General features: G+C 40.9%; 1 protein-coding gene across 1 annotated transcript in view; it reads left to right on the top strand.

Annotated features, from left to right (window-relative positions):
- ptprdb (protein tyrosine phosphatase receptor type Db) overlaps window positions 1-12,528 on the top strand; it is a 155,521-nt gene that overhangs the window by 106,127 nt on the left and 36,866 nt on the right. The window contains 8 exon segments of the mRNA XM_051946554.1: window positions 2,196-2,384; window positions 6,662-6,679; window positions 8,400-8,510; window positions 9,513-9,524; window positions 10,039-10,308; window positions 11,143-11,252; window positions 11,816-12,013; window positions 12,363-12,488. Coding sequence (XP_051802514.1) covers window positions 2,196-2,384; window positions 6,662-6,679; window positions 8,400-8,510; window positions 9,513-9,524; window positions 10,039-10,308; window positions 11,143-11,252; window positions 11,816-12,013; window positions 12,363-12,488 — 1,034 coding nt within the window.

Genomic DNA, 12,528 nt, shown 5'->3' with positions numbered 1-12,528 from the left:
TGCCTAAAGCTTCAGTGAGTTTGTCAGGTAGAATGAAATATTACTTACTCTTTTTGACCTCGCTATTGGATTCTTTAAAAGTCTTGCCGCTGGTCTCGGGGCTGATGTGAAACATATTTTGGCATAAATTGAATGTAAATTTGACTCCTGCACTCGACCAGCCAGTTTCCCCTTAAAACCCTTTGACACTAGACTAGTAACTGAACAGCTTGGTGTGAGTTCAGCGCTTAAGCCGCGTCTCTTCAGCTTTTGAGCATCATGTTGTATTGAACACAGACTGCCCACTGTGCGAGGGCTTTTGCAATACGCTCACATGCACAACTCAGACAAGTACACAGTAATTGGAGGTAGCAGTTTGACACTTGGGGAAATATAACTGTTTGTGTTCATGCTGAGAGTCCGATGGAAGGGTCGACACCACTCACAACTAGTCAGCAGGCGGTTAGCCTAGTTTAGCGTAACAGGAAACATGAAAAACAGCTAGTGTGGGCTCTGCAAGAAGGCTGGCAGCTCCTCAGAAACTCAAAGAAAAAATGTAGAAATGGTAACAGGCTATCCACAGTTAAAATAATTAGAAAATACTTCCAGCAAGACATTTACAGAAAATTTCCCTAAACCAAAAAATGACTAACCCAAAGCAATTTGTTACTGTGGGTTTGTGCAATGTGCAATATGGCATAATTTTAAAGGTATTAGTCATTTAAAAGTGAAAGTTGAATTTATTTATTTATTTATTTAAAAATAAGCAACATAAAAATGGAACCTTCTTGTACAATATTTTAGCCAACAGGTGTTACCGAACTTACAAAAATATGGTGGCTTCACACACTATAGACATTTTACAACTTTCAATTGTTCATTTGTTTCTCTACTTGTCTGCTGTGTTAAAACACTGCCACTGCAAGTCCCTGTATTTTTGTAACATGACTTTTGGTCCCAGCTGATTCACTCATGGCTTCTAGGTTATGCAGAAGAGGACAGAATGTTGTGTTTTTTGACAGAATCGAAGAAGAGCAAATCATTTTCAGATTAGATTTGTTTTTATTAGATATGTAGAAAAAAGTGACTGATGAAATATTACATTTTCAAGCTCGGTTTGGTTGATTTTCTAAATGGAAACAGATATCAGATAAATGATGATAAATAGTGTAATTTTCTTTTCTTTGTCTTTTTTTAAAAGATAATATGCCTTTTAGACCAGCCAGCAGGTTTTGGGATTCAAACTGTTGTTTTTTACAGGCATGTGTAGTTTTTAATGAGACTTTTGTCACAAAGTATTAATTTCAAAAGGGAAAAAAGTTTTGTTGTAATTGTGATTTGCAAACATTTTGTCTTATTTTATTATTGCATGCATGTTGATGTCACTTCCCAGTCAGTCTTAAAGGCAGATGTATACTTGTTGAATATCGATTAACTTGCAAATAAGGGAAAACAGTCCCAATAGTAGTGCACCTTAAATAAAGTGCACAAAGCCTTTTTTATTCCAAACCAATAAGGCACTGATGATGATAAGAAATGATAGTTAGAAACCGGACAGGAGCAATGTTGTGATTGGCTTTAGTGACGACATTTGTTCATGTGAAAGCTAGTGGGACATTTACCTTTTATATCGCTTTGTGAGAAATTCCCAGAGGGATGAAGCTCTAGTATTACCATAAAGATATTATCCCAGTTTATCCTATGTAGACGGGAGTTCTGATTAATCCTCGAACATGTGGACGTCCTACTGACTTGTACAGAGAATGATAGACAGTGTGTGCGCCTGCAGTTTAAGGCGAAAAACTGCAAAAATAGGATTAAAAGTTCATGTAGAGCTGATTTCTTAAAATATTTATCAGTATCAGTAAACAAGTTTAGAATGGCTGGTAGTCACATGCTTCTCTGAAAATGTACTGTGATTCAGAAGTCATGAATATTCACACACAAATAAGTCGTATTAGTACATACTTGACCAAACTGTACGACAGAAAACGAAAAGTTTTTCATGAAAAATAACTATAGTGCCTTCTTTTCTTGTAATGAATAGAATCAAAAACTTGCTATTTTAAATCAAACATCAGAGTGAATCGATTTTTGAACACGACAGATTGTGCAGGAGGTGGTAGAACTGTGGGAACATGTCATTAGAAAAGTGTGTGAACCAATACTCTGTCCTCCCCGGTGTAAGATTTGACTCGTATATTTGATATTTCCAGAGGACCAGCTGCCCTCGGGGTTTCCCACCATTGACATGGGTCCCCAGCTGAAAGTGGTGGAGCGTTCTCGGACCGCCACCATGCTCTGTGCTGCTAGCGGCAACCCTGACCCAGAAATTACCTGGTTCAAGGATTTCCTGCCGGTCAACACATCCAATAACAACGGACGCATCAAGCAGCTCCGCTCAGGTAACCAGCACTTTCATCTCTCCATTCTTCTCCTTCCCTTCAATCCCAGCTTTTATTTCCACCTCAAGGTTTTTCCCTCCCACTTTGCTTTCATCTCCCCCTCAATATCCCCCTTCTTCTCCCCGTCTTTTCCCCCCAACCCCCTCTTTTTTTTTTTAAATTCCTGTTCCTACAACGTTTCTGTTATTCTTGCCCTCGTTCACCCCTTTTCTTATTGCTCTTCCACACTCCTCCCGCCGTGGTTACTGGCTGTGTTTTTCAGCTGCCTCTCTCTGCTGCCGCTGTGGTCTGAGCTGACTGTGTACGGTTGCCAACCCTTCTAAACTCTTTCAGGCCTTTTTCAAGTGAACTCCCAACTTTTATCCAAACTCTCCGAGGACTTCCTTTGCAAATCACCATCACGAAAGGTTTTGATTTTTCTCATAGTAAAGCTCCTGACAAGCATCAGTGACAAACAAACAAATTCCTCTCCTGACTAAATTTGCAACCAGGTGATGGTGGTGTGTACTGAAGGAATTGCCTCTCTGATGTACCTCACTGCTGTGACTAAACAATCAAATAACCTTTTGTTTTTCCTAATTTCTTGGAAAGTGTTCCTTGCGTGGAAGTGAAAATTGACTCCCAGAAATTGCATTTGTGTTATTTGGGGGAAATACACTGGCAGGATTTGTACAACTCGATGATAAATTACTTGGAAAAACACACAGACAACAGATTGGCTTCCACTCAAGCCCCCCAGTTTATTTCCCTCAGTTATTTTTGATAGCCACAGTAGTGTGTGAAATCCCAAAATGTCATAGCAAAGTCCCTTCCCTCTTCAGCCCTCCTTCTGCTTCCAGTGGCCAACTCTGGACCCAAAACCCCTTTTCTTGTGATTGGACTCCCCACTCTTTGGCTTCTTTACTGAGACCAACCTCTTTGTTTATGTCCCTGTTTAGTTTTTATGAATTACCTGGCACAGCCCTTAATGCCCTGCTTAGGATCCCATTTTGACATTTATTTTTTACATAGAAAGTAGATTAAAATCTAAAAAAAAATAATGTTACAATATGCAATGTCATATAATTGATATGTTAGAATACTTCATTATATGTAATGCTTATAAAATAGTTGAGTTTTATGATTCTTTTAAGGAAAAGCTTCTGTGTAGATACTCAATATCATGACTTTTTTGATTGTTTCTTTGGCGTTCCAGTACTTTTTCAAGGTGTTTTTCTACTAAATCGACTCCTCTGTGTAACCAATGGTCCGATTGTAATGCCATGTCTATGCTGTTTCTTTTCTCTTTGTATCTTTTTAACCACAGAGTCCTTTGGTAAGTGTTTCTGTTCCGAGGCCCACACCCTCACTGTCCACTTTTCTATATACTGTTCACTAATGTTGCTACTGTTGCTGCTACTGCTCACCTCTACAAATACTGCAGTGTTATTAAAGTGCATGGCACGCATTTTACTAACTGTCACACACAAGACATGAGGCACGGACGCACACACACACACACACTTCAGGCGCACACACATTGTTCTGGTTAAAGAGTCGTAAAGATGCTACAGACAGCCATAAAGACACACATGGACATGAAAGCACAAGCACACACCTCTGTCACCCTAAAGGTAGCTGGCCTCACCCTCACCTGTGCACCTGCAGCCTTTCCACACCCAAAAAAAATGATAACGTTCTCCTCACACTCACCTATTTACTTTTCCACTCTGTCACTTACTCAATTATCCTTTCCCTCACTCACTCACTCTATCATCCACTCACCCACTTACTCTCTCCACTCTGCTGTATAGAGTTACCAGTCAATAAGCCATCAGCCGTCAGGCCCAGATAGCCGTCAGGTTTGCTGCTGGTGGAGCCACAGTCAGGAAATCAATGGCGACCAAGTTTCTAGACATTGACTGTACAGTGTAGCGTCTACATATGTACTCTATATACGAAACCTGGTTGCTGCACTGTGGAGGTAGTGGTCTGGTGTGGACATGCTCAGTTTTGTACATCAGTAGAATAAATTTTAGCAAGGTTTGTTTGTTTAAAAATCCACTTTTCACTACTTTGAACCTGCTATACCAGGCTTTTGTAGTGAATAAGGGGTCATTTTGATCTAAAGTGCTGTAATTTGCCCCTTGTTTGGCTACAGTCACTCTCTACTTGAACATGCCTCAGACATACAAACCAAGCGTGTGATCACTAAAGCGTAGAGACAAAATAAGAGCTTCAGAGCCTCTATTAGTGAGATGACAGAAGTGAGTTATTACCCATTCTTGTTTTGTGAGATAACCATTAAGGAATCTTTTCAAGCAAAAATGCCAAATAAGATCTGGCTCCAGTGTCTTAAATGAGGATATTTCCTGCTTTTCTCTAATGCACACCGGTTGTCGGACAAAACAAGCAGCTTAAAGGCACACTGGTTTCTGGTAAATTGTGAAACAACCCTCTGACATACAGAGGATTCCAAAAAGGAAATTGATGTTTTTACTACACAAAAGAATAGACTAGCTGTAGGTTTTATTTCACTCATGTTTTTAGAATTGCATTGTCACCGTCAAATGATGTCCTTACTCACAGTGGTAGCTGTAAAGAAATTGTCATTTTTGTGTTGAAGAACAGTAGTTGCATCTTTTTAAAAAGGCACCACATTTTTCGGGGCTGCATCATATTCTGTGTTCTGTCAGACCACCGTAAGAGAGAGTTTAGTGTCTTTAACAATGGACTGCTCTCTTTGAATTTTGATGTTTGCTTGAAGATTAGGAGTGCACAAAAACCCTGTTGCTCTTTGATTCTGAGAGCCCGAGACATCAGCTTGACATTTACAGCTGAAGTTTCAGATGTTTTAGTTGAAAAATTCTCTGCTATCAGACTTAGTTGAGGCGCTGCTGAAAGGACTTCAGCTTGATGGGGCTTATTTTTTGTGCCGGTGCTGCAACCAGCACCCCAATGGTTTGGTAATTTTTAAGTTTTCTTGGGACCACACTGTTGTGATTTTATCAGCGAGAGCAAACCAAATACAGAGCACTGGCAGAATATTGCTAAAGATGTGTGCGTTTAAAGTAAAAACAAAAAGATTTCTTATGTTCAGTCTGTTACAAATTAGCTCAGTATGTCTTTTCCAACTATATTTTTAGTGAAAACAATATTTCACGTTTTATTCTTGAATCCCATTATCACTGCCGTGTCACATTTAATAGCATGACGTAACCCTTTATGACTTGAGCTATACTAGAAATAAAACTGAAATAGCTTGGATTGATGCAGCCACATAAATGCCTTAATTACCATTTTTATTTTTTGTTTCTATTATTATTGTACAAGTTCAATAAAAGAAAAACACACCATCTGCCTTTGGCTGCAGATTTGATGTGTTATATGTTCAGGATGCCCCATTCTGCACCATCCGCACAATAATCGCATTTCCTCAAGAAGCCTCTTGCCGCCTTTTTGAGCTGTTGTCGTCATGCATCACTATAATTGGCACAGATGTTTGAGAGCGACAAGACCTGGATGTGACTGGCTAAGAGTGAATTTATTAATCACAATACAACCTCCTATTTATATTCCAGTTCAGCCAGCCTGGTGTGCACTTTGCAAAATAGGAAATGCGTGTCTCATTAAAACAGAGCCTGATGTCATATTGTCTAACTATTGCCAGCTATGAAAGAGATTTAAAATGTATAATCAGGGAAAACTCTATACATGTTGTCCTGTTTTTTTAAATATTGAAGGATGGATTTTTTTTCCTCAAAGATTATAGTATTTACATATGATGTTACATCTAAACTCTGTGCAGTTAGCATGATTAGTCTTGTGTTCGATCCATTTCAAAGACCAGAACAGTGTAAGACCCAGACACAGTGGTAAGACACAGTTAACGTACTTAGAGTCCACCAGTCCACCTCCTAGAGAGCCAGTTGAGAGCAGTGCAGACACAACCTACTCCTACAGCCACATCTGCCCCTGCTGCAAATCAATGAAGTCAAATCAATAACCTATCTCCTTATAGCTCTGTCACTGTCTGTCACTCTATCTAGGATCTGTTTTTTTCTCTTCTCAGGCTTATTCTGTCTTTATTTACTCTGTCTTTTTCTTTTATGCCTCCTCTTCTTCTCACTCTTTAAAGATCTATGTTTTGAGTCTCTCTCTCTAATTTGATTCTTCTCCTTTCCAAGTTACCTTCTCCCCCCAAGTTCCCTCCCTCCCTGATCCCCTGCTCCTTCTGTGGTACTAACATTTTCTTCTTCTTCTCCTTCTCTAATCTCGTGCATTCATTGCCCACTCAGGTGGCACGCCCATACGAGGTAAGACTGCTGGGAGGACCAACATGACACAGTGGCCTGATTCCTTTTCGACCCCTTGTTCCTACTCGTCTCATAGATCTGAAAAGCAGTTCTGGGTGGGTTAATCAATATGGGGTTTAGTCCAAAAAGACTCTGCCATTTTGGTGGTACTCATCCAACTTCTTCAGATCTGCAGTAGGTGCAAGAGGAGGAATTGGAGTTGAGCAAGCAATTCATGACTATACTCTATCACCCTCCCTTCTTCTCATCTCTCATCCTCTCTTCGTCCTTTTATTTGTCCATCTCAGCCTCAGCATTCACTCTATAACACAGAAAGCCATTGCTTCCTTCTTGGCCATATTGTGATCTCTCCTCTGTACCCATCAGTTTTAACATCATTTGACGTTTTACATCTACTTTTGATTCCAAACTAAAGCATGATGTGTTTACAACTTGGGTTTATTTATTTGTTGCTTATTTGAGGTGAAAAAGCACACTCACTTCTACCCCTGTTTGTTGCTTTTTAGAATTTTTTCGTGACCTGATTTTGTTTTCCTTTTTCTTTTTCTTTTTTTTTTTTTGGGAGGAGGGTCTTGAACTAAGCTTGACCTGGCCTCTCCTTCTACCTTGTCTATATTTGCCCAATCAAACGTCCCAGTTTTGTTTTCCCTCCCAGCTGTTATCCGTTCAGCCTGAAAAGTCCAGATGGCGAAGACTCATGCACACACTTGCAAACATTAGCGTGCTCACCCACACAGATATTCACACAAAACTCCATGCAGGCATACAAACACACACACATTCCTTCATGATTTTTTTCATTACTTTCTCTTTTCTCTCTCATTACCGATAAAAAGCCCCAAACAACCACTTTTTTGATAAAGTTTTTATGGGCGCTTTTTTGCCTTACCACACCATCTTTAAAGAACCTCTGGTTGACTTTTTTTGACAATTTTTCTATTTTCAGGGAACGAGAAAGCATCGGCCCCTTCCCAAGGCTTTGCGTATGTCGTTCCTTTTTGTTTTTTTATCTGTTGGCCTTAAAGGAGGTCGGTTGATGCCTTTACCTCCTTATTGGGTGTGTTTTAAATAGACATCACACTCCTGATCCCATTGGTGGATCCGAAAGGGTTGGGGGATATCTTATTGCCACGGCAATATCTTTGTCACATTTAATCCTTGAAAATGTGATTTACTCCTTAATGTAACTACGTCTCAATTTTCAGCCAAGACTCTCTTTTTTTGTTTGTTTTTTTCAAAATGCTGTATTTGTGACTGGATTTCTCCATATTTTGGCTGCTTGGTCTATTTGTTTCTGCCTTGCATGAAGACTACATTCTCTGTTCTTGTAGGTTTTGTATCAGTTTTGTTTTTTCTTTTTCGTTTTTGCTTTCTTCCCATTTCTAAATCAGGAAACTGACCCTTGTTTTGGGCAGACTCTTGCTGACAGCGGTAGAAACTTGTTAATGTTGCTCTACAGATTCGACTCCCTTTGTAGCTCCGTGTTCCTCATACAGAATTCAGCTTGTTTTTGCTGAAAACTCCCTCAGACTCATTTGTTCTTTCTGCAGTTATTACCATTTATATGTTGATGTCTTTATGTACCATACCCAATTACCTGATGTGTCCCACTTCTGTGTGATTGCTCTTTCTTCCTCTCTGTCTTTCTTGTGCGACTTTCTCTCCTCTCTCTCTCTCTCTGTCTTCTACTCCTTCTCTCTCCATCCCTCCATCCATCCAGGTGCCCTCCAGATAGAGATGAGTGAGGAGTCAGACCAAGGGAAATATGAGTGTGTTGCCACCAACAGCGATGGGACACGCTATTCTACCCCAGCTAATCTCTATGTCAGAGGTAAGACGGGGATATAAACCGACCTGTGAGACTCTCAGTCTAATTAGAGCACAAAGATTTAAGGATCCATGTGGTTATAAATGTGCTGTCTATTGATTTAAGATGTAGTGTTGATGTTTTTCCATGTGGTATACATGTTTTATGCTCTATTTTATATTTTTTAGGCCGCAGATTTATAACGCAGAGTGTTCTTTACATCAAGTCAACGCCAGGCTGAGCGTTTTACTCGAGCCATTAATCTCTCTGCCCTCCCTTCTTAGCCTTTAGACCTCAGAGAAAAACCAAATCATTGTCTGGTTAAGACTTCTGTTTCTCCCCAAATCTGACAGGCATCTCACCTCCTCAGGCGCCGTCTCCTCTCCCCGCTTTTTCGACACACTCACATTCACGCGCATACCCACAGAATGTTTGAGTCTTGGAGACATTTTTATTCCCGGGGCTTTTTGCTCTGTTGTCTGCCCACCCAAAAAAAAGCCTTTAAACAGTGTAGCATGCTTTTCTGACTCCAACATTGCTCCTCGGGGCTACGAAACAAACACAGACGATCGGAGGCACACACACGAACACACACATCTATGTCACACACTCGATATACAGGTATACAAAATACACGTGCGTGCAAACACACATGCGAACACACAGCACGGAGTCAGTGATGTGCGTCTAACAGTGCTTGCAGGGCCAGTAAAATCTTGCAGTGCTGCTCAGTGAGTGTTTGACAGGCGGTCTTTGGAGACAGCTGGCAGCAGAGGCCGCCTTAAACAGGAAAGCTTTCACCAGTATTGGCCATCTTTGGTCTCCACTTTCTCCTCTTTCCTCTTCTCACGTCTTTTTCTCTTTCTTCCACTTGCTCTCTTCGGCTCTCCCCCATGTCACTCGCCACCTTGCCATGTTCCTTCGTCTAACTTGTTTTCTCTCCTTGTCTCCTGTCTCTTCTTTGATATTTTCCTCTCTTTTCTCTCCTCCTCCTCCCGCCATGCTTTGTCCTACCTCCCACTGCAGAGCTTCGAGAAGGTTGGTACAGTAACAACTGTGTGGCTCTTTTGAGTCTCTCCCGGGTGTTTTCTTTTCTTCCATTAAACGGCCATTTGTGTTTGTGTGTCTTGGCTGTTTCATGTGCAGTACTGAAGCTTTAAACCCGCCTATACAGTTCACTCCTTTGAGATATACTGTATGCTGTTTTTTCCCTGTGACTGCATGTGTGTTTGCTGTGGTTGTTTTTTTTTTCTTTTTTCTTTTTGTATCTTTTGTGTTTCAGTTCATAAAATATTTAATGGAGCACACCTTAAAACGGCATTAATAAAACATTTTGGTATCACATGCACCTTAGCAGTGGTGTACCAGACTGTCTGGATGCTTGCAGTCTAATCTGAATGCTATAAAACTTCATCTCAGAGCTCATGGCGCAACAACAAAAAAATCAAATAACCATCCTACAGTGTATAGAGCTTCCACTGTTCCGCACAGTCATGAATTTCTAATCATCTCTATTCTCTCCCCTTCCTGCCTTCGTTGCTGTCTGGTCCAGTGCGTCGTGTCCCTCCTCGCTTCTCCATCCCCCCAGCCGACAGCGAGATCATGCCAGGGGGAAATGTCAACATCACCTGCGTGGCGGTTGGCTCGCCGATGCCCTACGTGAAGTGGATGCTGGGAGCAGAAGACCTGACGCCTGAGGATGACATGCCCATCGGCCGAAACGTCCTGGAGCTGACTGACGTACGTCAGTCCAACAATTACACCTGTGTTGCCATGTCAACGCTTGGTGTGATTGAGGCGGTCGCACAGATTATTGTGAAAGGTGGGTTCTGACTAGGATTATAGGTGAGGAGAGGAAAAAAACACAAACAAGAGAGGATATTAATAGTTTAACCTTTACTCAAGTGAAATTTTTTTTAAAAAGTCAGAAAAGTAAAGGAGTGCTCTGTTTATAGATCCTCATGGCAAATATATGAATAAACACACTAAAGTAAATAATGCATATAAGGAATACCCTATGTACTGTATCCTTAGCAGGATGGAAAATAACACATGCACTGTCAAAAATACTCAAAAGCACAAGCAGATATAAACACAGTTCTATTGATTACAATATTCTTTTCCTAACTTATTATCTTGGAAATTGGTAGGGAAGGAAGGAGTTTTAGTGTTTTCTTGTGATTTACATTGGAAATCAATGAAATCATTCTTTTAATCAAGCTTAAAAGAATCCTTTAAGAAAAAGGTCTTTTGTCTCCACTTCTTATTGCTGATACCGAGCACAGACTAATTTTTGTGCTGCTGCTGTTTCAATTTTAGCACCAAATCTGTATTTAGTTTATCAGCATTTGCGGGTTTTAATTTGGATTGACTATGTGAGAAGTTAAAAATCTCTTTGAAGTTACAGATAAGTTTTTGGACAGACTGGATTTGTTTTGTCCAGTGGTCAAGATAATTTTGTTCATTACTGGTTTTCAGTACTTTTAATTGTTGTATAGAGATTACGGTAATGTTGTCATTCTGATGCTAAGCTGGCCTTGTCACTTAATTACTTTCAGCATTTTCATTCAGGACAAGTTTTATGTTCCAAAGTATAACCCGTTTCCAAATTATTAAAGGAAAACTCGTGAGATTTTCTCTTTTTCCTCCCCTTCAGCTCTGCCAAAGGCTCCTGGCACCCCTGTGGTGACGGAGAGAACTGCAACAAGTATTACTCTTACCTGGGATTCTGGAAACCCTGAACCTGTCTCCTATTACATCATACAGGTGTGCAGCAGACGCACAATCACTGTTTGCACTTACCCACACTCTACCTACAGCACAGTACTACCACCTGTGCTGACAAGTTTCTGAGACACAGAGCTTAAGATAGCTAAAGCAGTAGATTTTATATCAACATAAACTGTTATTAACAGCCTCAGTCACTAAGTAGGGCTGTAAAAGAAAAGAGCCTCTTGTCTCTCCTGATGGTAATAAACTTTGCCAAATTGCTCAAATGAAATCTGGTGTCTTGTGAATACTTTCTGCCCACAAGGAACAGTGAACTGAGATGTAAGAATGAAATAAGAACTGCTTAACCAGTGAGGATTAACAGCTCCATTCACAAAATGCACTGCATCTGCATTAGACATGTGGTGTCTCTCGCTTCACTCTGCATGTTTTTGGCTTAAATCTCGACTGGTAAATAATGGCATGGTGCAGTACAATTTCTATGCACTTGTGGGATAAAAACCATAGATTTTCCTCTGTAGAAAAAAAAGTTGGCTAATGCAGCTTTAAATCAGTGTGTGCCTCTTCTCCCTTCCCACTTTATTTCTTGCTTACTCTAGCATCGTGCCAAAGGCTCAGAGGACCCCTATAAAGAGATTGATGGCATTGCCACAACACGCTACAGCGTGGGCGGCCTCAGCCCTTACTCCCACTATGACTTCCGGGTGGCAGCTGTCAACACCATTGGCCAGGGCCCCTCTAGCGACGTGGTGGAGGCCCGCACAGCGGAACAGGCCCCCTCCTCTCCTCCACGACAGGTAAGGTTGATGCTTTGACTTTTGTAAAGCCGAAGGAAGTTATTACGGTGGTGTGGCTGTGGTTTTCAAATATGGCATCTCAATTATGTACATACAAGTTGCCTTCATTTCAATGCATTTCAAGCTTGGCTGTTACACAAGATGATTTGCTGCGTGCTGTTCAGCCTGGCATAGCACAGTGGTACATAAATCCTGTTTTCAGTGTGTAATTTTCAAGCGCTAATCTCAAGTTGCCTTCAGTTCTCAAAAAACCAGCCCAACTTTCTTCAACAAAACTTGCTGCTGTGAAAATATGAAGCATTTTCACTCAGTGCAGTGTTACTAAAGTTTCTAAACTTTTTTTCTGCAGGTCATAGGCCGGATGCTGAGCGCCACAACAGCAATGATCCACTGGGATGAGCCAGAGGAACCTAACGGCCAGGTGGTCGGCTACAGAGTGTACTACACCTCTGATAACACACTGCCTGTCAACCAGGTGGGTATCTCTGTGCGCATGGTTTCCCTTAATTTCATTG

This window comes from Acanthochromis polyacanthus, chromosome 3, assembly GCF_021347895.1.
Source record: "Acanthochromis polyacanthus isolate Apoly-LR-REF ecotype Palm Island chromosome 3, KAUST_Apoly_ChrSc, whole genome shotgun sequence".
Classification (NCBI taxonomy): Eukaryota; Metazoa; Chordata; class Actinopteri; family Pomacentridae; genus Acanthochromis; species Acanthochromis polyacanthus.
This window is presented reverse-complemented; position numbering and strand designations above follow the sequence as displayed.